Source organism: Patagioenas fasciata, chromosome 17, assembly GCF_037038585.1.
Source record: "Patagioenas fasciata isolate bPatFas1 chromosome 17, bPatFas1.hap1, whole genome shotgun sequence".
In the NCBI taxonomy this organism is placed as follows: Eukaryota; Metazoa; Chordata; class Aves; order Columbiformes; family Columbidae; genus Patagioenas; species Patagioenas fasciata.
In genome coordinates this window covers 4,626,814-4,652,683 of record NC_092536.1, presented here as the reverse complement: position 1 = coordinate 4,652,683, position 25,870 = coordinate 4,626,814, and the positions used below count along the sequence as shown (strand labels likewise).

General features: G+C 40.1%; 1 protein-coding gene across 15 annotated transcripts in view; it reads left to right on the top strand.

Moving 5' to 3' along the window:
- Positions 1 to 25,870, top strand: part of CLIP1 (CAP-Gly domain containing linker protein 1) — a 63,110-nt gene that overhangs the window by 2,057 nt on the left and 35,183 nt on the right. For 14 of the 15 annotated variants that reach the window (XM_065851249.2, XM_071816025.1, XM_071816030.1 and 11 more), the window contains exons 2-7: positions 9,925 to 10,115; positions 10,562 to 11,130; positions 21,555 to 21,679; positions 22,456 to 22,672; positions 25,055 to 25,252; positions 25,619 to 25,722. In XM_065851249.2, coding sequence (XP_065707321.2) covers positions 10,028 to 10,115; positions 10,562 to 11,130; positions 21,555 to 21,679; positions 22,456 to 22,672; positions 25,055 to 25,252; positions 25,619 to 25,722 — 1,301 coding nt within the window. In that variant the 5' untranslated portion in view covers positions 9,925 to 10,027. Of the gene's footprint in view, positions 1 to 7,178; positions 8,064 to 9,924; positions 10,116 to 10,561; positions 11,131 to 21,554; positions 21,680 to 22,455; positions 22,673 to 25,054; positions 25,253 to 25,618; positions 25,723 to 25,870 lie in introns of those variants that run through there. The other variant, XM_071816018.1, reaches the window with a different exon arrangement.

Genomic DNA, 25,870 nt, shown 5'->3' with positions numbered 1-25,870 from the left:
TATTGAAGGGAGAGGGATGTGTCGGCTGGGGCAGAAAAGCTTGGAAATGTGACCTCAAATGTCAGTATCTTTATGGATCAGGAGGGAGATTTTATTTGGGAAAAAAAAAATAAAGTTTGATATAATTTGTATGGTTTCCTTTAAAGAGAAGATATTGACTTTCTGGTGAGGGGCAGAAAACCAGCTGTCTTGTATCCTTATCACAGATGTGTACTGTAGGAAATAAAAACGCTCTCTCCTCCTGTGATTATGCTGTAGGAAGGAGCACTGCTGATTGCTGTGACTTTCTAGAGCTTCCGTAGTTTTCCTGTCTGAGCTATAGGCTGTAAATGTTTATCATCTTCTGAATGTGAGTATCCAGGACAGCCTTTATTTACTTAGCTTGGACAGATTGGGTAATTCCTTTAGTGTTCCTCCCTTTATCCTTTTAGCCCTGTTGAAGTTTTTCTTGGGAGTGACTGAGAATATTTCAGAATAGGTCTTCCTTCAAAAGAAAACGAGCGATCTGTCTTGCCAGTATGATTTTTCAAAACTACTTTTCTTTCTTTCTCTAAAACGTTCAGGTCAAATGTTAGCTCTGTATGTTGAATGCAAGTTTTCTAATGTTTGAACATGATGACCGTGAATGAATGCAGCTCTTGTTTAATCTTTTGGCATTTCTTGGAGACTACTGGCTCTGCTGGCACGTCTAAAAAGTAACGTACTGGAATCCTTATTGGACTGGCATGTTTAGAAATGCCTCAGATGGATGGTGTTTTGTTATTTAATGAAAGGCAATTATATACTGCATTAGCTGTAATCTCAGCTGCCCTCAGCTAGATGCCAATTTCTGCTGGAGCAAACATTTCGTCCTTCTTGACCAGCAGAACTGAAGCCAGCTCTGTCAGCAGCATGGTCCCCGTGATTTCAGACATCTAACAATATGTCTGGGCTTGTCCAGGTGTCTGTCCGCTACACACATTTATTTTTGCAGGGTGATGTTGCACTCGCATGAATTATAGCGGTACTACTGACCCTTAGAAACACACACAAATCCGGTATCTTCTCCTGGCCTCCAAAAGGCTGGAAAGGATTTAGAAGATGGATCTAAGAAGACTCAGCAAGTTTCTACCTTAGCATCAGCCAGACTGTTTTCCACCTGGACATCTCATTAATTATTTGTACCAACTCAAATGGAAGACCCTTGGGTGGATAATACTGTGTATTCTTTTAATTCCCAAGATGTCTTCACTCTACTGTTTCAAGGAGTATTCAACCACCATTAAAAGCTGTTCAGTTTTCCTGATCTTTATAATCATACTGTTTGTATTTTGGGCTTATTTTGAGGGAAAATTACAAGGCAAAGAGAAAAACCTCTCTATTTGATAGAGTTAACTTATCTGACATTCTTGTTCTGCCTCTCTGCTTGGTGGCGGCATCCGCTCAATCACAGCGATATTTATCTAAGTTCTGTATTTGTATTTCTACTTTATCATATGCCAGCCGTATAGCAGTCATGGTGCTAATTTAAAAGGCTAAGAACATGGAGAGCTAAAAAGGGATTGCTGACTTGGTGTTTTCAAAGAGTGTGAAACAGTTACAGTTTCACCCAAGTCTATCAAAATTAAATTCTTACTATAAAAAGCAGCATCTTTGTTTCAGCTCTTTCAGTTGTAATTGTATTAGGGAGAAGCTCTGTGTCTTTGCTTATATGCATTTGGGTTTGAGGCTGACAGGAGATTATATTTTTGTTCTCAAACTTTCATTTAAGCTTTAGATCCCAAATAACTTAAACTTTATGTTCTGCTGTTCTGAAATCATAATTGTTATTGTGGACTGAATGCACTTACTGAGATGGTTAAAGTGTATTTTCATCAGAAAAAGTGAGTGTGGACAGTCAAATTACTCTTCTTGTCATTTAAATGGAAGCTTTTGGGAAAGCCAAGAATTTCCTTGGAAAAATGTAGGAAAAGTAGTAAGTATTGACAGTGGGCTTACCAGAAGAGGTGGCAATTATTTACTTTCTCAGGTGAAAACTCTCTGCTTCTCCATCCTTGACTCATTCTGTAGAGAATGATGTGTGCTTAGGAGGATCATGTGCTTTCTGATCTTTTAATAGACTATAGCAGTGACATTTTTATAATGCATGTGTATGGTGGCAACTTGAAGTGTTAGAGTTTGCATCATAATTTCTATTATTTTTTTTTAAGCTTTTTAACAGCTATCAGCTCTTCCTTATCAATTAAAGATGGGAGTCTTTTTAAAAAATTGGACAGACTGTTACAGAATGATAAAATGAGGTGACTTGAAATGTCCTTGATGCAGAGTTAAAATCCAGAAGCAGAGCAGAAGCTTTAATGCATTATCTTTCTCATAGCGTTGGGGTAATATCTGACTGATGGTTTGAGGTCCTAAACCTCTTACGATCTTTGATCTGATTCATTTTGTTCTTAGTACAGTTTCTAAGTTATAGGAATTTACCCTGCCTTTTCCCTTTCCCAAGCATATGCTGGGAGAATCCTGTTTATCCAGCTTGCAGTGAATATCCTGCGCTTTCCAAGGTAGAAAACCAGCTATGTATCTTATGTACCAACTTAGCAATATCACTAAAACCCTCTAACTTTCAGTGGATTAGCATCTCATAATGGTTGCCTTCCTAACTACATTATATTCAAGTTTTGTATTATCTCCAAACATATTGATAACCTGCTCCTACCAAGTGTATTAATGGTAATACTTTGATTTTTCCACTTTGCTTCAGAAATTAGTTTGTCTGATCTAAAGTCATTGGGAGAAACTCAAGATTATTTGAACACAAGTCTCCCTCCTACCAGTTGGCCTACTTCTGTGAAACTTGGAATAATATAATATTTGTTTCTAGAAATCTCTTGCATTTTGTTTTATTTAGTTGAGATTACTCAGCAGGTTCAAAATCAAAGGTGAAATACAGATTCATATGCAGGACTGACTGCCATAAAAGCCCTGATGTTGAAAGTTAATCTGAGTGTCTTTGATCCTGAATATGCTACAGTTCAGGTTATTTCCATGATATTGAAATACAGAGTCTACTGTCTGTGTCAGTTAAGAGATAACTCTAAAGTTGCTGGTTGAGCTCTAGATTAGCTGTGTCTTTAATGAGGGACAGCGCTGTGGGGCATTTGGATTGATTCCCAAACCATAAATCTTGGTTTTCCCCAGTCCGTCTGTGTGTGCAAGAAAACAGGAGTGTGTCCTGAGCTCTTAAGGAAACAGAGATTCACTCTTTGAAGTGAGAGAAACCCAGCAGCTATTTATGGGCACGTCCTTATCCTGCGAGTGATGGTGCTTGATGGGGGGATGAGTGATGACAAGGCGCAGTGTTTGTGATACAGTGTTGGGACTGCTTTGAATATTCTCTGGGTATCTTTGTTTCTCTGAACATACTAGTTGCTACAAACTAAGTAGTGTTTATCTAAACAAATGCCTTCTAAAATAGAGTTGGAAGATTTTTCAGGATCTGCGTTAGTGATCGTATAGATATGATTCAGTCTGAGCAATTGGTCAGCTGCTCTTCGGTTCAGGTTCTATGCATCAAGTGAGTGACACTGTCAGAAGAGCTGTGTCATACCAGTGGGGACACTGCCCGCTCATCCCTCCCTGTCCACCTGGTCCAGAATTGTTTCACTGAGGATGTTGGTCGATATGTCCCAGTCTGGTCAGTTTGTGGACCTGCTGTGGATGAATTAATCTAATTTCTGTTTGAACCTTCCAGAAATTTGGTCGCTGTGATCTGGCACGTTCTCGCACAGAGAGAACTACTCTCAAAAAGGTAGCAAGAGGTATTTGCAAAGGCATTTATTTTGTTTAAAGCTGTAATGTGGTTGTATTTTTAAACTGTGTGAAGGAGTTATTTTAAGCACTTATGGAAATACATATACTCACTTTTTACAGAAATGTAACACCAGCCCAGGAGACCACAAATACAACTTCTAGAGCTATAGTAAGAATTAGATCTGGGTCATACAGAAGATGCTTACACGTCTTAAAGTTTTAAGACTGCAATAATTTCAGGAGTTGTAAGCATTTGTAACTGTGCAGAGTCTGAGCTCTTAGAGTAACTCATGGACCAGTGGAGAAAACTTTCCAGGTTCAAAATTCCAAGTTATTTTCTATAAACCATTGCCAGGATATTTGAGGAATGATTCATGAGCTTCTGAAAGCTTGGCAATAGTGGTAGGGACATAAAGAGTATGAAACATATTTAAGAAATGCTGTCCAGGCTGTTGTTTCGTAGTGTTTCATGTGGTGAGTTTGTTTTTCTCTCAGGAAAGTTAAGTTCCTGGATTGTGGTGGTCTTTGAAATATGTTTTCCATATCTCATTTCTACAGGAGGGATTTTCTGACTTATTTTGTACATGTTATATTTTCTTCATGGTATGGTCAGAATTTGTTTTCTAGATAGCTACTAGTTGTCTACAACAGGGATTGTATGTGATCTCTGGTTACAGGAGATTTCCAGCAGTTTTTTTATTCTACACAATCCTTTTAGAATATTTACTCTGTATCTATTAGTCTTAATGTTTATATGTGTTTTGCAAAACATTGGTGTGCTTAGCAGAATAAACAAATTGAAGTGATCTCTTTTTTGAGCTTAGAAATGTGCTGGCATTGAAAGGCATTTTCCAACAATATTTAGACTCTTAAAGGTGTTAAAATATTAATAATAAACTTCATTTAATTTGAAATGTTTTGAAGAGCTTGTGCATGAGCCATAGCAGATGATCATCAATTAAAATAATGCTTTCACTTTATTATACAACTAAAGCATGCGAGCAGCGTTCCAGCCTCCCAGTGCACAGAGCCCGCCCGTGTGTCTGCGCGCAGAGGACCGAGATGATACCGTCTGGTGTGAGTCCATTCACACATTGTGCTGATCTGTTCTAGAATGTCCTCTTTGTTCCCCTGAAATGGACAGACAACTCGCTTTTCTCCATGGAAACACTGCATCTGTTCCATGGGACTGAGTTAGTGATGGCAGCAAATGTTTCTTCCTTAAATTATCAAGTCATTGTTTCAAATGTTTATCAGATTAAAGGTTTTACTTTGAATATTGGCACTACCTGTCCTGAGGAAGGAGAGTGTGATGGTGGCAGCATGATTGTCGGATACCAACTGAGCTTAAAAAAAACTATTGGTACTATTGTATTCTTGTCATGGCTATAGGGCTCTTAAAGGGAGTGAACTGAGGCTTTAACTTTTTTTCCCTGTTTTCCTATCTAATTGTGGTTTAGTTCTTTTTGGAGTACGGCATTTGAAACAGTCTCCCACAGCATCCTTACAGCTAAACTGAGGGAGTGCGGTCTGGATGACCGGGTAGTGAGGTGGACTGCGAACTGGCTGAAGGGAAGAAGCCAGAGAGTCATGGTCAATGGGGCAGAGTCCAGTTGAGGCCTGGATCTAGTGCAGTGCCACAGGGGTCAGTACTGGGGCCTATATTATTCAATATATTCATCAATGATTTGGACGAGGGAATAGAGTGTACTATCAGCAAGTTTGCTGATGACACCAAGCTGGGAGGAGTGGCTGACACTGGAAGCTGTGCTGCCATCCAGAGACCTGGACAGGCTGGAGAGTTGGGCAGGGAAAAATTGAATGAAATATAACAAGGGCAAGTGTAGAGTCCTGCATCTGGGTAGGAACAACCCCAAGTTCCAGCATAAGTTGGGGAATGACCTATTAGAGAGCAGCGTAGGGGAAAGGGACCTGGGGGACCTGGTGAACAGCAGGATGAGCATGAGCCAGCACTGGGCCCTTGTGGCCAGGAAGGCCAATGGTACCTGGGGTGTATTAGAAGGGGGGTGGTTAGTACACAGAGAGAGGTTCTCCTTCACCTCTACTCTGCCCTGGTGAGACCACACCTGGAATATTGTGTCCAGTTCTGGGCCCCTCAGTTCCAGAAGGACAGGGAACTGCTGGAGAGAGTCCAGTGTAGAGCAACGAAGATGCTGAATGGAGTGGAGCATCTCCCTTATGAGGAAAGGCTGAGGGAGCTGGGGCTCTTTAGGTTGGAGAAGAGGAGGCTGAGGGGTGACCTCATTAATGTTTACAGATATATAAAGGGTGAGTGTCAGGAGGATGGAGCCAGGCTCTTCTTGGTGACAACCAATGATAGGACAAGGGGTAAAGGGTTCAAACTGGAACACAAGAGATTCCACTTAAATTTGAGAAGAAACTTCTCAGTAAGGGTGACAGAACACTGGCCCAGGCTGCCCAGGGAGGTTGTGGAGTCTCCTCTGCAGACATTCAAACCCGCCTGGATGCCTTCCTGTGAAACCTCATCTGGGTGTTCCTGCTCTGGCGGGGGGATTGCACTGGATGAGCTTTCGAGGTCCCTTCCAATCCCTAACATTCTGTGATTCTGTACTAGTTGTTGAAAATACAGCCTTCAAAGAAACAGTGGTGGACATCTGTTTTTATTATAGGAATTCCTTTTCTGACAGTTGGAAAATATTCTGCTTTTTTAGTTCATGGTTATGTGGTTAAATTTTATTTCTTTATTTTAAATCTCAACTTGCCAAGAGATTTTGTATCTATTATCAGACTAATATGATTTATTTTCTTAAACCAATGGTTCTCAACTGGTTGCTCGTGGATCACTTCGATCCATCCAGTACTTCAAGGTCTGTAAAGGTAAATAAGAAGAATAAGGTTATTACTGATCAACTAAAAGGGCCACTGCAGGGATTCTTATCTGTGTTTGAAATTTTTTAGTAGTCAACACACATACACAAATTGCAATTTATTTGAGAATGTACCACATTTTCATATGGCACGAAATGATGTATTTGCTAGTAATGGCACAAGTGTAAAGCTTGTGTTTAAAATCTGTTTTTTATGGGAACTTGTGGTTTTTTGAACACTTAAGCAGTATAATCAGCCTCTTTCTGGGCATTTCCTTAGGTTCCTCTTGGATCTTTTGAGAAACTTACAGTTAATGTCATTGCCTATTGGTTATTAAGATTCTTTTTCAGAAGAGCTGAGGCAGATGCAAGGAAGGAAAGAGAACAAATTGCGACAAGTGGCTGGCTGCGCTCTCGCAGGAGAACTCAAATGAGCTAATTGACATCTGGAACCTGTTAGGAAATGCTGGAGTGTGCGATGCTTAAAATCACTTGATGCAAATTTACATGCATTCAGTGTTATGTGAATTCTATTAGGAAATGCTACCATTTCAAAGACTGAAAGTTGCATTTCCACTGTTCCAATAAGGCAGTATTTTACTGAAATGTGTTGCTTATATTCGAGCAGTTTTTTGAATCAAGCTACAATTTCAGTAACTCTGAAACCAGGGCACAGGGATTGTGTTACTTGTGGCCTAGCTGAACGCCTCTGTATTGAGAAAAGCAAATGACACAGCAAATATATAAGCCATGACTGCGGAGAGCAAGATTAAAATGTGAATGAGTACCCTGAGCCAAGAGATGCAATATTAGAACATTCTAACTCGCTGATGAACAGAGGTTTGTTAAACATCTACTAATAAATAATTATTTGAAACTAGCAAAATGTAATTTGGGGGGGGTAATTTAGTGTTTGTTTTCTTTTCATATACCAATCTGTACAATATAGATGATGACTACCTGTGTGGTGCTGGAATGCTCTTTGGGGGCAAAAAAAGAGGTAATACATGGAAAGGAGTAGTGGTTTTACGAGGCAGCCTTTCTTAAGCCTTTGTCCCTGGTGAGGTGGTTGAATTTCAATGAATTTGGTGTTCGACACTGGCAGAGAAGGCTGTGAACTAAAAAGAACTGATCTCGATACTTTTCACATTTCTGTATTTGTACCAAATCCTTCTTAATTATGTACAGTTTTTCCATGCCATGGATTCTGATGGGTTGAGGACAGTAACGGAGGCGTGAGTGGAGATGGTGGCGTTGGCGGGAGTAGGGCCTGCGGTGTGAGGGAGAACAGGGACGTAGCACATCTGTGAGAGAAGAGGAAGGCTTTTCAAGTCCTTGGCATGTCAAAGTGAAGTGCAGTCTTAGAAGACCTCTAAAACAAAATATGAAGAAATACAATGCACTTGGATTTAGCAAGGAGGGCAGGTATGTAGTAGGAGGGGGAAAAAAATGACAGTGTTCCCTCTGTCTCCAAAGTGACATTTTATGTGATCCTCTAGTTGTTCTGCTGTATAACTCTATGCCTCTCAGTTCTTCAGAGCTTTGTCATATTTCATGCCTATCTTCCTGCTTTGATTTTAGAGAGTGAACTCCACTTTCATGTTCATGAACATGAAAGCTCTCACTTAAAAGTTAATAGTAAACTGGCATAGGTCTTGCAAACACAATAGGGAAATTTTTCTCTCCAGTAGTCATAACTCTGCAGATGGGCGGGTGACATACTTCTGGCAAGGCTAGGAGAAGTGTTCAGCGATCTTCACAGCACTACTTCAGAGTTTTCATGGAGCATAACTTAAATTGTAGACAAACACCATCCAGGCAAGGTGGTAATTAATGCTTTTTAAAGGATAGGCTTTTTGCAGACTTCTTAGAAAATGGCTTGAATTTGGCACGGCTGAGCTCGGAACAGCAGAAGGAATGTTTCACTTTGTTATTTAGGTTCACAGAGCAGTGTGCCTGGTACTTTTTTTTCCACAGTGAATTGATTTTTAGGAACACTAATGTACTGGCTATTAATAATACATGAGGGGTGAAATTTCTGCTGGTAGGTAAAAGACATGGCTGGCTTGTCTGTTTGGTCTTCTTTCCCATATCATGGCAGTGTTTGCCTTTAAACATCCTGTACACCCGGTACCAGGGCACTGCTGGGAACGGGTCTGGGCCGTCTGCGATCGGCTTTCTGCCTCTGTGTGCACTGACTGGTGCCAAAATGCTGAGTAAATGGCCTGACAGTTCTTGTTTGTCATGTTCTGAGCAAACAATTGAGCAAACAGTCTATTGCTACATGTCTGTGTTTCCTTTTTTTTGTTTTTTTCAGGTGTTTGTTTAGATGCATACTTCTTTTTCTTTTTTAAGCGAGCATAGCTGTTCTGTCAGTGCTTTTATATACAAAACTTAGCAAATATCCAAGCTGTGTTCATGCAGAACACTTTACGGTTTTGAATATGGTGGGGAGACCAGTCAGCTTACAGTTTGGCTTTGAATTCACTTTACAGAAAAAAAAATGATTATAGATGAAAGAGCCTTTCTAAAGCTTTTGTAATCAGAAGGAAGATGCCTTCTGTGGCAAAACCCTGATGACATAGTTCCCTGAAAAGCTTCGAGCTGGCTTCCAAGGCAGAGCTGCGCTCCATCCTAGCAACGTGGGAGGTTTCCCTCCTCCTCCTGGCCCAGGAGCGGAGCTGAGCGCTGTGCTGGGGGCTGCCAGCCAACCCATCTTGTGATCCAGAGGGTCACAGACAGCTGAGGTGGATGTTTGCTTTCTGGCCGTCATCATCTAACTCTGTCCATCAGTCTTCGTTTTTCAGTTCCAGTCTCTCTTAAAAGCCATATTGCTTTTATCCTGAAATTCCCGGTTCTCTTGATTTCTCTTGCAGTTCATTCTCTAGTCTCAAGTTTGTTTTGCTGGGATGTTGCAACACTTGAAAAATGTGACTGAAAACAGCATGGTGCGCAGGGTGGTTATATCTGTGTGTAATGTTAGTAATGCTGTTAAGGGCTTTGTTTTTCTTTCTTAAAATAGCCTTTTAGTTTAAAGCTCAGGATGCGTACAGCAGCATTCAACAAAGTGACTTATTTTGATGTTTTAGGTTCAGACTTGGTGTCTTTTGATAGGAAATGGCCTTCAAAAGACCAAGGGTTGGAAATGCTGTCCTGCAAAATGCTTCTGGTTGTTATTGTAAAGAGTCTATCATGCATTTCATATACAGACTATGTGTATATGTAAAAAATTCTGCAGGAGTTAAAATACTGATTTTTGTTTCATGTCTAATATTTTTACCTGCAGGTTTATTCCAGAGCTGGAAAAACTCCAATAATATATTTTATTCATGTGTGGAAAAAGATAGTTGGCTACAGACAAAGAGGATTACCACCGGTATTGCAAAAAGATGAGTATGTTAAAACCAAGTGGACTTAAGGCTCCTTCGAAGACCATCAAGCATGGGAGTACATTGCTGAAAACTCCTGTTGCAACTGGTAAGGCATCTTTAAGTAACTTTTCCCTCAGTCATCCTTTAACAAAAAGTACCTTGAAAGCTATGAGTACACACTATTTTTTCTGTTACACCGAGGTATTTTTGCTAGTATTTCTAACAAAAATTATGTGTACTGCATGAAAAAAATTCAAAGTTATTAATTGGATGTGATCAAGCGATATCCCTTGGAAAAAGCTTGTCATGATAAAAATGATTGTGTAGTTTCTGAGGTAAGACTTGTAATCTTTACAAGGATTTTACCAAAACTTACATTAAACTCATTCAGTATCTCTGTCCTTAGATTTTGAATTATTGTATTCCAGAGATTACAGTATTTTGAAAAGTAGGAAAATCTGAAATCGTGCTTTTCCAAAGCTTGTTGCAATGAAACTATGGAATGACGCTCTCTGGGATATTATAGCGTTTTTGCTTTCTCATTGATTCCAGCTCCAGCAGAAAAAGCCGCTTCTAGTGAAAAGGCCTCAAGCGCAACCACTGCAGATGCACATGAAGAGTTTGTGGATGATTTCAGAGTTGGGGAGCGTGTTTGGGTCAATGGAAATAAACCTGGCTTTATTCAGTTCCTTGGTGAAACCCAGTTTGCTCCAGGACAGTGGGCAGGGATTGTTCTAGATGAACCCATTGGTAAGAACGATGGCTGTGTGGCTGGAATTCGCTATTTCCAGTGTGAACCCTTGAGGGGCATATTTACAAGACCATCAAAATTGACAAGAAAAGTGCTGACAGAAGATGAAGCCAATGGAACACAGACAGCTCATCCTTCTAGAGCTACATCCCCAACTTCCACATCAGCTGCTAGTGTGGTGTCTTCAGCCGCTGCCGCACTTCCCCCTTCGGGAATTCCACAGAAAACTTCACCGCTTGCTGCTAAGGAACATTCAACTCCTCAGATTAGCAATCTTTCAAAAACTGCAAGTGAATCTATATCAAATCTATCTGAAGCTGGATCGCTAAAGAAAGGAGAAAGGGAGCTCAAAATTGGAGATCGAGTTCTGGTAAGATTCACCTACTGCCTCTGTGTCTGCTTTTGGTTGATTGATTAATTGTGACTTCTGCTAATAGTCAAAACTTTTCTAATGTTTCCTTGGGCAAGGTAATGTAAATTTACATTCGAGCTTTCTTTTCGTTGGGTGTCTTCTGTAGACAAGCTCTTCCTATGTGGTGTAGCACACTGTAGGAAAGATCTTTGCATTACCAAGATAAAAAGGTTAATCTGACAGTTTTTAGTCTGTTATGTTTTGCCAATGTTTAAAAAACAAAAAAGGGTCTTTTAACAACAGCATATCTTTCTGTAACTTCAAGAACGACAGTCATGCTAAATAAAAAATGAGCTTGTGAGATTTCTGTGCAGCTCTTTTGCCCTATTCATGGCCGTGTCTTTAGAAAGCCAACAGTTCAATAATTGATTGTTCCCCTGAGATGGGCAGCAACAGAAGTAGTCACATAATGCCACTGATCACCTAGGAATTACGTGTTCCATTGGTGATGTGCCATGTTACTTGGCTGCCCTTCCTAAACTCAGAACCATGAATGCTTCTGCTGACGTATCATTTCACTCTTTTAAAAGAGAGTTAAGTTTTCTTAGTTTAAACATTTTTTAAAAATAATTACATCGTATATATTTTATCTTTGGGTTGATATAATAGAGAACAGGTTATTTTTGATAACTGATCTGACGTACACCTAGTAAGAAAAGTGGGAACTTGGCCTTGAAACACTAGCTTTTGCTTGAAAAGGCAGTAGAAAGCTGCCAATACATTGTTTATGTTGTACTCTTTATTTAAAGGCTATGTATGTAGCCCTCAGATATAACCCGAATGATATTTGTATACAACAACAGAGCTAGCAGAAGAGCTCGCCAAGCCGCTTTCCATCATCTTCCAACAGTCCTGGCTCACTGGGGAGGTCCCATACGATTGGAAATTGGTGGACGTTACCCCAATCCACAAAAAGCACTGCAAAGCTGACCCTGGCAACTCCACGCCTGTCAGCCTGACCTCGGTGCCTGGCAGGGTTATGGAGCAGATCATCCTGAATGCACACAGCACCTTCAGGATGGACAAAGGATCAGGCCCAGCCAGCATGGGTATAGGAGGGACAGGTCCTGTCTGACCAACTTGATCTCCTTTTGTGATCAGGTGACCCACCTGGTGGATGAGGGGAAAGCTGTAGATGTGGTCCATCTAGACTTCAGCAAAGCTTTTGACACTGTCTCCCATAATATACTCCTGCAAAAGCTGGTAGCCCATGGCTTGGACGAGTGTACTCTCTGCTGAAGAGTTGTCTTACTGTTATTTTGATACAATATCTTTTTATTTACAATATGTTTTTTTACATTTCCGGTGAAGCGAGGTCAGGGTTTGGCTGACAGCTGGAGTTGAGCTGTGTTTTCTTGGAGTGACAATGGAAACAAAGATTTACTGTTTATCCCTGACTGTTTCTGTTAGGGACTAGAGCCCTGTCTCTTCCAGTCACTGTTGTCTTTTTAACCTCTTGTTTCCTCTTTTCTCAAGGACCTTTGTGAGATCTTCTGCACTGTCCTCTCTGGGTGGGAATGTTCTCTGATGCCTGTGAAGGCATTGCTCTGTTTTTCCTCTGTCTTATTAGTACAGATTGCAGAAGGAGAATATCCCAAGTGCCACAGTTTGATAGTAATGTCCCAAATTCTGTTTGTTAAGCAGAACAGATTTCACTTAGTATTTCATCCTTCCTGCTTCCTCTGGTTGCCTTAAGTCTTCCTGTTGAATCATCAAATTGTAGGTTGAGGTTTTGAGGCAATTCCTAGCACAGCATGTCAGTGATGCATATCTGTAATTTATATGCCAGTATAAGAGAGTGTGCACATAGAAATATGAATCTTAAATGGACAGGATTCGTGTCTGCTGGTTTTTAACCCTTTTGGGTCCCATGCTAATTTTTTGTAGTATATCCCAGCCTCTGATATCATGTTTAAAATAATTCAGATGTAAATATTTTGAACCCCCATATTAGTTCAAATAACAGTAAAATTGACCAAATAGTCCATTCATCTGTTATTTTTTTTCTCTGCCACTGAACTCCTGAATTGAGCTTTTACTGAGTAATTGCTGGAAGTGTCCTACGAGCCCACAGGTAGCACTGGGTGTTGTGAAAGACCTGCCTGTCACTCACTGTAGGTTGCTTAGCCGTTCCATCTCCAACACAGGTAGAAATGCATCTGGATTGCCCCATGTCATTTGTCTTTTATTTACACTGACAGAAGCAACTTTTCATAGAATTTCCCCTGTAAGTGACAGAGTAGCATCATAGGCCTGAGATGTGCTCCAGTCTGACCGTACCATTGCAGAACTCTGGCGACTGAATGCTGCTCACATTCATCAGTTCTTGCAGTTTGGACTGTTATATTGAATACAACTGTTCAGAGTTGCATCTTGAGAACAGCGAGCTTCCAGCAGCGTAGAACTACAGTTCAGCGAACAATGAATTCATGATAGACGAAAGCTCATCTGGGAGTCTTATTAAAATACTTAACTGGAAAAGTATGTCCTTAAGGGCAAATTCAGAGGTGGGTGAGACGCAGCTCATCAGCCAATATTACATTCTGGAATGGACTTCAGATGTGGCTCAACTGTGTTGATCTGTGTGTGTGTTCTGAGGGTGTGGAGTGTTATGCTGGAGTGTTTCAATCTGCTGTATTTTTTCCTCTAACTTTGATTTTTTAAATGTACTTGATATGAGCTACCTGGAATTGATCTGTTATCTTGGCAAATCAAGAGCAAACCAAAGGATGTGAACACATGAGCTGAAGTATTCTACCCCAAAATGGATGTTCCAGTGCAAAAGGAGAGGTCCTTTGCCTTTCTGTAGTTTACTCCCTATCAAAGGCGATTAGGTTAAAACAGCACACAAACCCTCTGCTGTCTTGGAAATCTCTGATAAGAAGTCTGTCTCCCTCAAATCCCCGTATATCTGAGCCATATTCAACAAGCATGTGCTTAATTGCCTCGTTGACTTGAAGCTGAGCAGTAATTGTCCTTTGTCTAACAAGTATTCAGAAATACTTCATGTTAATATGTAGAAATGTTGAAAATATAGGGAGATAAAGTACATATTTAGAAGAATCATGGTTTCTGATACGTAGCTCCTTACTATTCACCTTTTCGTTTGTTGCATTGATGTATAATTTACTGGAAAAAAATAATATAGCTAAACCAAAGAAAAAGTTATGAATGACATGAGTAATGCAAATAGCTCTGTATTAACCATAATTTGCATTCTTAACATCTGAACTGTGTTCTGGAATTTGGATATGATGTAGTTGTTAGAGGGAGGACGTGAACTCTGGGCAGTCTGATCTCATATTTGGGGATTCCTGTAAAGTAGGAAATGTTAATGGGGAAATCTTCATTTCCTTCATTACACTCGTCCGGCCTTTACAGGGGTAATGACAGAGGGCAAGGTCTTCAGCACAACTGGAGTTGATTTGCCTGCTGAAAATTAAGCTACGGTTTCAGCATCTTGAATCTTATATGAATAAGAATTCCTATGCAAAAGTCCCTCTTGTGCCAGGGGAAGTGGTGTCACTAGGTGCTAAACCAGGTGGGGAAAGAATAACTGAAAACTAATTCGGAAAACAAAACGCTTTCAGGCAAGGCCAGTTTCTGTTTCCTGTTTGAGTTGCAGCCAGAGAACCTGCTTGCCCTGCTGTTGCGAACACTTGGGATTTCTTAAGAACCCAGTGCAAAGTTGATTTACAAAACAAACAAACAAAAAACCCCTGAACTAACCAACCAGCTTGTTGAAATAAAACAGTGAAACTTGCTTTGTGTGGCAGCCGTTGCACCTACCAGAAGTTGGAGCAGCTTTGAGAGCATCTTAGGCTTTTTCCTGAAGGGACCAGATGCTGTATTTTAAATAAATAAATAAACAAAAATCTTATCAACCTAGGGGCCTTAGCCTTCTCAAGGGATTAAAGTGCTTTCATTCATTTAACCAGTTACAGCCTCATCGTGGGCTGCCAAATCTGATGCTTCTGGAGCTGAGCTGCAAAGCTGGAACTTGGGCCTCCGTCCATATGTTCACAAAAGGTTACAAACTAGATTTACAGGCATATGCTGCTGTGGCCTTTCTGCAAAGTTATTCTCTGTGCATGAGTAACATCTAATTTCTTCTTATTGTCTGTTTTACGCTGCTCACTGTGAGCTATTTCTTTCTTCGTTATTGCTTGCCAAGTTCTCCGGTGATGTAATAGGCAAAGACTGACAGGAGATTATTGTCAGATTTGTTTCCACCCATGTAACCTATCTGCAAGTAAACATGACGTAAGGCTGTCAACTGATTAAATTCCAGGGCTCTTAAAAGCAACACGGGGAAAGAAACTTCACATGTAGACAGAAGTTTCTCTCTTTAGAAATAACCTGGCATGGACTACATGGCATTTTCAAGTTTTCTAGTTTCTATGACATTTTTAATACAAAATGCATTTCTGAGTTTAGTCTGTTTAAAAATCTATAATAATATTTAACTGTTAGAAAAACAAATGTTCATTTGCGCTGTTACAGTTAAAGCAATGCAAAAATATCTTGCTGCAATGCATATGAGGACAGAAAAGGAAGAAAAATTTGAAAGTTGAGAACACGTGGCTGTTTTTGCTCTGCAGGAGCTGTCTCCCCAAACCTCGTTTGCCTGAACAGTGAATGTAGCAGTGTTGAACTGCTCAGTTATGCTTTTGCTTTACCCTTAAGCTGTGTTGACTGTGTTTTTATGGCCTTGTCCTGTTAAGGATGAAAGGAATTTGTATATTTATACATAGTATTTTGGGTGCTGTAAAGTATAATGTAGATTAGTTTGCAAAGTGGTTGCTGCAGCATGAGATATATGTGTGACAATATAGCTGAAGTACAGAGAGTATCCAGAGGTTTTTGTCTGTCGTTCATTATCTTCATGATGTTCTCTGCTCAAGCTGCAGCTTTCTTTTAGTGTTACATTTAAGCATTTTTCAGGACGTGGTTGCCTGTCTGTTCACGGAGAAATAAGACTGTAAATTTATTGCAGCAAGGTGTGAGTTGTGTCTAACAGTGAGTCATTTTGTTTTGGCAACTCCTTATTTAACTTAAGTTGCATGTGAGTTACTGGGATATAATGGCAGCAATAGGTGACTTCTCCGCATGCTTTGTTAATAGGTTGTTCATGCAAGATGGTTTTTTTGTGTGTATGTGGGCTGTCTCCCTTCCCCTTCCCTTGCCTTCCCAAGGGGAGTGATATCCAGGAACGTGTTGTCCTTACTCACAGGATGGGCGAAAGAACAGTTTATTTATTTACTTATTTTAGTCTTTGCTTTTTTTTGTTGTGGTGGCAAATTCACATGTGGCTTTCGTAGGATGGAATTGCTCTGTTTTGTACTGCTTCCTGTGTGACTGAATGAATTGGTTGAATGAATTGAACCTCAATAGCCCATCATTTTTAATTATTAGCTGTCTTCCTCTGGCAGCGAAGGGCCGTGCGTTAGCACCGTGTCTGTGTCTTATTGCACGTTAGCTGTTCTACCAGCTTTGCCCTCGCTTTTGAACTTTGCTTCATTTCAAAATCAAACATGCTTCTAACAATGGAGTGGTTAACTATGAAAACAGACTGTTGGTGGAAGCGTGTTTGCTGATGGAAATCAGCCCTGATCTAGAATCATCCACACATCCAGCTCAGGGTTAATTACAGATGTGACTGGGTGAGATGGAAAGACCTGTTCCAGGAGAGCCAGAGGAGACGATCTGCTGGTTCCCTCTGGCTTTGAATGGGTGAACAGATCAATTAAATACAGTTGCTTTTGCCAGCTGGAAAGAGATTCTGATTAGTAGGTGCCAGGTTTTTCAAAGGCAGTGTTTGTTTGTTTGTTTGGATGCTTTTTGCGTTTTCAGGTGTCGCATATTATGGGTGCTGCGGTTTGAATGGTTCTGAAAATGGCTGATCTGTGTGACTAACACAGAAATACCCATGCGGTGCTTTTCAGGAGTCACCGTGTGTGCTCAGGCAGAAGGAGAGACAGAGCAATTGTTACTCACCTTTAAACTCTGCTCAGCTGGTCTGCGACAGCGATATTGTTGTGCTGACAAAGTGGCAGACAGTGGCTATGCTCTTTTCAAAGAGATCTGTATTTTTCAATGAATACTGTTTAAATAGCAGTCTCATTTTTTAGACCATCTCCCTTTTTTTGATTTCCTGGATTACGCTGGTGTATTTGTTTCCTACTTACCTTTGGAAACGCGGCTCTACAGGGGTTTGAGGTGCTCATCCTGATGTGCTTTCATCAGGAACTTTTTAACTGCTTCACGTTTACAAACCCATTTTGCTCCTTCACTTTACATTGCAGCAAATTAATGTAAGCATAGTTATAGTTCAATAAATGGAATTTTATCACTTTTCCCATGGGTTTGACATAACAGGAGTGAATTCCAAGCAGTTTTCCTCACCCCACAGTCTAGCCTAACCTAGATTCTCTGTCACGTTATCACTTCATATTTTACAGCTTGATTATATTGATTGTGATAACTGACTAAAAAGAGGTCTGGCAGTCCTTTTCTCTGCTCTATTATTTAGTGACCTGCCTTAGTGTGAATGAAGGTCATGAAAAACTGTCGGCATGGTAGTGATGCCCTATTTTTCCATGTAACTTTCAGAAATGTTTCAGAAATGTTTTAATGAACTTTTTTTCCTGTTTCTTTTAGAAACTGGGCTTCCTTTTCTTTGTCCTTATTTTTAAAATTTTTTTCTATAATTCCTATAAGATTAATAATTTTGCTATAATTCTGTAAGCACAATTCTTTTTTTATATTGGTATACACAGGTTAGCATCATCACGTCTTAATCTTTTTTCCCCTTTAGAGCACAGAGTGCCAGTCTGTACATATACAGCAACTTTTATTCATAGAAAAGCCTTTACCATACTGTGCTGTACAGTAGCACCTCCCATTGTACTACCAAGGGAAGAAGTGATTATTTTCTTAAATGTTTTCAAGGTAGCTGTGTTGTCACACTCAGGGTACTTAATTGCCACTCTTGGAGCACATGGCTGTGAATGGTTGTAGGTCTGAAATAGATTCAGGCTTTATAGAGCAATGGTGACTTGGTCTTCAGAGCTGAAATTTAAAATGGAGCAAAACTGTGTATACAAACGTTCGTCAAAGCTGTGAGCTCTTTACTGCCACAGTGTGCTCTAATTCCCGATATCGGTAAGAATACACATTTCAATATTTGCAGAAAGCAGGAACGTAGTAGCCGGTTATTCAAAGAAGCTTGACTAATTTTGGGGGAAAAAAACCTGCATTCTTCCTTGCGTCTTGTTTTAAAATAACCCTGGTACCATGGTTACAAGAGCAGTCATGTTGCTTTTTCTGCTGGGGGATCTCATGTTGTGCATCCCCATATGCTGCGGGGAGCTGAGTTCTTCCCGTGCCCTGGGTTCTGTCCGGTGCAGATCCTCTGGCATCGCATCCAACACGGACTGGCCTGTGCCAAAGCTTCGCTTCGGGATCGTGTCTCCTGGTTTGTGATTGGGATGCAATTTCTTCAAAGTAAATGCCACACATTTTTTTACCTAAATATGGAAAATGGAGAGAGCCAAGGTATGGGGGTAAAAACCAACCAACCAAACAGAAATAAATATTCCACACCCAAGTTAAATCTGTATTATCCTGGAGCTAGCTTTACTTATCTAGAGGTTTATTTACAGTTGGAGTTGAAGGGAACAGATTGCAACAGTTTTTCCTCTCTGGGAGTCTTTGCATCTAATTATCCTTTTCCACTACCGCGTTTCAGAAAGCTCTGATCTTGGGTACCCCATTCCCCTTCCTGTGAAAGGTCCGTGTGTTTTGGTAATCAACTTATATTGCTTATTTAAAAAAGAAAACACCACTCTACAAAACTACAGCAAAATTCCTTGGCCCGGCCAAACAGTTGAGTAAGAGGAGCTGAGGAATGACGAATCCTCTGTGCAACCCCAAACCCACTGTTGGCTTTGAAGGGATGCTCCTCATCCAGACCATTGTTCTAACTTTCATGTCTCATTTCTTTAACGGGTTTTTTGCAACCTCCTTTGATTAACTCTGTTTATTCAGGTAGACAACAGTACAGAATTGAGTAGGGAAACAGTGCACACAGAGCTAACCAGTCTTTTCACCTCAAGATGTCTTCTGGATTTAAAGAGAAAAAAATAAAGAAAACAACCAACAACCAAATGCACCCAACTTGGTAGAAAAGGAATAAGGAGAGGGCAACTTGGAAGACCCAGTATGGACGGACAGCCCAGACAAGCGCTTGTTTATCTCTTATGCTTCTCAGTTAAATTTTATTTTTGTGGTTTTACTTAGGTTAATGATATTTATCCTTTAGAAAAAGTTGGTTATGTCTGAAAGTGGATGACATGTGTTGACTTAAAGGATAGTTCTTCCCAAGAAATACTTGTAACCGGTGTTATATATTCCCCCTTCACCACTGTGCCCAGAGGAGATCTGGATTCCATGGCACTGTTTTGCTTGGTTACAATTATTTTGTTTTAAGGCTGTACTCAGGCTTGTTTTTGTGAGAGGGGAAGTTTGTCTGTTCTCTGCCAAGAACACCAAATACCAAACGTTCTACTAGTTACTATATTAGGCTGAGTCATGATAACTGTAAACTTTGTGTATTTTGATTCCATCAAGAATAATAATTTGATACAGTGCCACTTAAAGCAAGATGTAACGGTAATTTACAGCTTAAACATTATTTCTAGACTAATGAGAGAAGGGCACCACCACCTGAAATATGGATGAAAGATGTCGCTGTCAGCTTTCTCACTTTAGTGATATCCAAAAGGGGTGATTACTCTTCCCTGGTTTTCTGAGGGTTGTGTGGATTAGGATTTGTTTCCCATCAGCCAAAGCCTCGTTGCTCCCAGAGCTGTCAGCTCTGCGAAGGGGATGAGCCACAAACTGGACACAAATGTGTGTGGCAGCTCGTGTGCACCCACTTTGTGCTTGGTGGACACTTAGTGCTTTCATGCAAGATAATGTTCTCCGGTCCTAGAGTCCTCACACTTAACCTCTTGGTGAATGCTTCCCGCGTGTATTAATATGAATTATCCAGTGTACTGTGATCATGCACCTTCATTTATGGCACAAGAAGCTTGCTGTTCTCTAGTTATCCTGGGATGTTCTCACTAAGAAACAGAATAATTTAAAAATTATATGAAATCCTAATATACTTCTTAGTATATAAAAAGGAAAATCACAATCTCTGTGTTAGCAGGTTACATCCAAGCTCTCTGCCGACGCTATAGAGTATTTCTTGTTGTATAATGTGTGCTGGAAAACACAAGCAGAAAAAAATCCAATGGCCCTGAAAATGTCCATGTTGAATACAGTGAACCTCTCAAAGAGGTTTTCATTAACATTTGCTCGTTCTCATAATGCTGGATGCAGGCTGAACAGATTTTTCACACAAATGGGGCACATCTCGTCATTCTGACCCGCGGGGATCCGGCAGTTCTGGCGTGTGGCCCCTCTTGGCAAGTGTCAGCCACACTGAGCACATTTGGCTTCTTCACTTAATTTAATTCTTCCCTCCCCTGGGCATTATGAAAAGCTATATCTTGCAGACATTGCAAGTAATGGGAATGGCTGTAAATATTTAATATGATAAGCTTGAAAACAACTGATTTCTAGTCTTCCGTTTAGGAGTGTTTGGGATTTTTTGGGTTGTTTCTATGTGTGGTTTTTTGGTATGTGTTTTGGTTTTTTTTACTTTGTTTGTTTTGGGGTTTTTTTAAGTGAAAAAGCAATAGAGAAAATTATTCTCCCCTTTCCAAGAATTCAAAAGCTGTTTGCCTCTCCAGTTCTGCAAAGTGCTCTGTATCAGTTCTTTTAAATGCAAGAGGGCTGTGCTGTGTAGTTTATCTGAACTATTCCTTGGAGAAAATATGAAAGACTTTGCTCTCATTTCTTTTACTTCTCCTCGCAGAATTAGAATAAGAAATAAACAGTTCTTAGAAATCCATAATGCTGATCAAAATATGTATGAAGCTATAGTACAAATCTGTTGCATTCAGTACAGTGGTTATACTGAGTCTTGTTAAATGTATTTTGAATCTTAGAGCCATATCAAGTCACCTAATAGAATTGTGGCCTTCAATCATGACAAACTTCATGAATACCAAATTGGACAGTGATTTTTCTTTTCTTGTCTCTTTTTTCTTCTTTTTTTTTCCTTGTATGAACGATTTGGTTGCAAAGATCTATCCAACGTTAAAACAAACTCATAGTCAAAAGAATATGCAGCTTGAAATACTTGCAATAAGGATTGGTCGCATCATTAATGTGCTTTTTGAACATGATAATACTGAAAATGTTTTCACTCTATTTGGTATTTTAATTTGGAAATGCAGTAAATGCAGTTGCGTCTCTCATTGCTTTAGGTTGGTGGAACAAAAGCTGGAGTTGTGCGTTTCTTGGGAGAAACTGATTTTGCTAAAGGAGAGTGGTGCGGAGTAGAGCTGGATGAGCCTCTGGGAAAGAATGATGGAGCTGTTGCTGGAACGAGGTTAGTCCACTATCAGATCGCAGCTGTCTTCAAGAGTTTACATCTCTATATTCTGGGGTTTTGTTTGTTTTTCTGTCTACTTCCCTTGATATGAAGTTGAATGTAAGTTAGGCTGTAAGCCTGACTCTCTGCTGATGGTGGTGGGGGATCGTTAAACACTGATTTGAATTTTATGACGCCTACACATCTCTGAAAGTCTGCACCAACCCCACGTTCATGGGATTAGTTGCTCTCTCCTTCTCCCATGTGAATTTTATTCATAGACTGTTAATGGAAAACACAATTTCCTGCTTTTTGAATGTCTGCTTGGTTTCTCAGCTTGGAATGAATGCTCAGTTAAGAAAATATCTCTGGGTATCCAGTAGCTGAACTTAAGGGAAATATTCCAGTATCACAGGAACTGAAAACTCCTATACCTATGCCTCGTTGTAGAGATTGGGAACAGTACAGCGGCTTCCTCCAATAAGTCACACTTAGAAAGCATTAATTCACATGACAATTTAATATTCTTTCTCATTTGGTATAAGGAACAATCCTTTGACTCATTAAAAAGAGATTTTACAAGGACTGTGGTGCCTTAACATAGGTGATCACAACTTAAAATTTTAAGTGGCTTTTCTTTATATATAACTGAAGATATGTTCTGTATAATCAAATAATCTATTCTTTAATACTTCTCCATTATTGATGTAGGATTATTTGTGAAGCCATACCATGTATCTGAAAAGATGGAAGTTAATTAATAATTCTCATCTGTCTGCTTTGCTTTTTTAAAGGTATTTTCAATGTCAGCCAAAATATGGTTTATTTGCCCCAGTCCACAAAGTCACGAAGATCGGATTCCCATCAACCACACCGGCGAAAGCCAAGACAACCGTGCGAAAAGTGGTTGCAACTCCCACAGCCCTGAAGCGTAGTCCGAGCGCATCTTCCCTGAGCTCGCTCAGTTCTGTGGCATCTTCAGTAAGCAGCAAGCCAAGCCGTACAGGACTAGTAAGCTTCTTTTTCTGTTGCATGCTTTACCTTCCTGAGCAGGGATCCACGTGGCACTTGCCTGTGGTCTACTTGCATAAACTGAGAATAGAACAGATCTTGGGGAGAGCACAATATACAATCACTTGTGCTCTCGTTTTCATTTAAAGCATGCATGAAGGAAGGAAATCTTAGCTAGCCCTGAAGAGCAGCTGAATGTTGGAATATTTACACTTACACAGTTAATTCAGGCTAACGGAGTGATTGCAATAAGAAAGGGGCTTGTGAAGCCAGCAACCTGAAAAGGCATCAGTGTTCTCTGGCTGGAATCTCCACTTAGTTGTTCATTTTCCTGGCACTACCCTGTCATATGTGGTCTGTGTTTGAGGATCTGGTATGTGCTAAAGCTTCCATAGACCAAACTTGTTTTATTAAGCAGGAAGCCTCAAATTGTCTAAAATGTAGAAGATTTTCTTTTACTGCAAAGAGATGAGTCAGCTGAGAAATACACACGTAGCAATTGTCAAGTCTTTGCTGAAAAGAAGCCTCTTTCTTTTATTTTACGTTTGGTTTTAAACCTATGAATGCATAAAGGCTAAATGTTGTAAAGCACAGTGGCTCAGGTGAGTTCTAACACAGCATTAATTCCATCTAATACACTTACTATGGATTCTTTTAAAGTTGCTCTGTTACATAAATGTCCTAATCTTGGGTTGCAGCAGTAAAACGGAAATCTTCTGGGAAAGCTGAATTTTAGAGAGTCTCTCTTTGAAGGCAATTAAAAGCATAGAAATAATTGGGTTTTTTCCACAGTCACCCTAGATTTTTCCTTTTTTTTCTAAACCCAAGTATATAAATGTATGTCCTTAAAAAGAACTCAGTCCCACTGAGATGGGACCAGCCAGCCAGCGCTCTCCCACTGACCCGCTGGGTGGGACGCAGGAGGTGACTTTGCCCTCGTCCTTCCCAACCGAAGCAGATTACAAGTGAGCAGAGGTCAACAGTTGGTCAGGGCAACAAGGTTAATACCGTATCACAAAAAGCGTAAAGGATTTTTATTTGGCACAAACAGTGGGACTTTAATCCATGCTGGAAGTTGCACTTCCAGCTGCAGAGTGCCCTCTAGTCTGAAGTCGGTGCACTAACGTGGTGCCTGCCACAGGTTCAGGGCAAACCTCTACGTTTTATTCGGTGTGCTATGATGCTCTTAAGTAACAAGAGAGCACAGTTACACATTGTAAATGTCTATAATATCTTTGCTTCTTTTGCCTCTGTGTTTTGCCTCAGGGCTTTTGCATGTTTTTGGCCATAAAATAGAAAGCTTCTGTAATCCATTAGTTCTGGAATTAAAATTCCAGCTTTCTTCCAATATTTTTTTCCCCAGGCAACATGAATGTTTGGTTACCATCCAAGTTAAAGGGACTGTCAAAATAATTCTGACACTCTTTCTTTAAAAGTTTAGCTGCTGGAGAAACAAGATTTCCTGAAATCAGTTTTGACACAGCAGACTCTTTGGTGCTTCAGTTTCTAGGAAATTTATAACTTATCTGGAAGTTGTTGGACTTTTCCATAATCTTCTCAGTTATTCAGGGCTGCTGCTGTTTTGTCCTTGCTCAAAAACTCCTGAGGAAGTAGAAGACAGGGCCATGCTGGATTTTCACTCACGCTGGTTCCATTCAGTGGAACAGAGATCATGCAAGGTCGAGGAAAACCCCAAGGTTCATTATAGCTGTAGTTCTCCAGACTGATTCATGTTTATCTAAGCTCTTTATGTTTAATCTTTCAGATTTTTTCCCTAAGTAATTTAATTCCGAGTGATATAAACATATGTTTTAATCAGATACCAATTGTTGTTCTTAACAAGGTTTTAGCTGTAAGGCTGGCTTTTTAGGTCAAGGTAAATGCTTTTCCTCCTGGATGTTTTATTGCCATAGTAGAGGTGCCAAATGCTGGTTGAATTCCAAAAGCTTTTGATAGAGCATTTGAAAATGTTATACTGTTGCTGGCGACCCAAGATAATGACTTGATAACTAAAGGCACAATGTTTTTAACTTGCTAAAAGGCTGCTTTTCTTTTTTTAATGCAAAGACCTGCTTGGAAACACAATGACCTGGCCTTTGTGTGAGTCTACTAAGGACACCTTCAGCTGAGGCCAGCATTTTGTTTTCACTTCAGCCCTTCTGTCTCCTACACACTACCTGCCAATTGCTACCAAAAAGCGTTACTACACATGCGTGGCTGTTATTTAATTATAGAAAATGAAGTAATTAAAATGTAAAAGGAGAGAAGGTACAGTAGGTTACAGAAAGCATTTTGTTTACTAACCCAGTGCCTCTTGAGTCTGGAGATATCCCTCGTTCTCACTTGACACAGAATGGTTTTTAATGTGTTTACTTTGTGAAGTTGACAGAAACATCCTCCCGGTATGCAAGGAAAATTTCTGGTACCACAGCCCTGCAGGAGGCCCTGAAGGAGAAGCAGCAACACATCGAACAGCTCCTGGCAGAAAGGGACCTGGAGAGGGCAGAGGTTGCAAAAGCAACCAGTCATGTAGGGGAAATGGAGCAGGAGTTAGCACTGGTTCGCGACGGGCATGATCGGGTAAGAGCAGTGATGCTGTTCTTAAAATAGAGACTTTTAGACAATTGACTTAATTTCCAAAATTGTGTCCTCTTATTGAAGAGGTCTGGGAGTAAGACATGGTGTTCCAAAAGTGAAGCAATCCATACCTGTGAGATCTTCCTTGTGGGAACTTCGGTTTGATGAGATAGCAAATCTGTTTCACTTAACTAATTTTGGTTGTATGTGTCAGTTAGTGATGGTTTTCCTTTATTATATGCATATTTCAATGTGATAACATTCCTGTGCCTTGACCCATCACTTTACCAAATTGTGATTACTGAGGTATAGATACCTAACTTGGAAAAAAAATTCCAAGATTTTATTCTTATTCTTCCTGCTAATTAGCATGTACTGGAGATGGAAGCAAAAATGGACCAGCTACGAGCCATGGTGGAGGCTGCTGACAGGGAGAAAGTGGAGCTTCTCAATCAGCTCGAGGAAGAGAAGAGGTAACTGAAAACTGCCTTTGTTGGTACAACTGTTAAAAACAAACTTAGCATTAAAAGAAAATGCTATGGTGACTTTGAAACATGAAACAAGTTTTGAATAATGCAGATATGGGTAATTATTGTATAAAATCATATTGCAGTTTCTTAA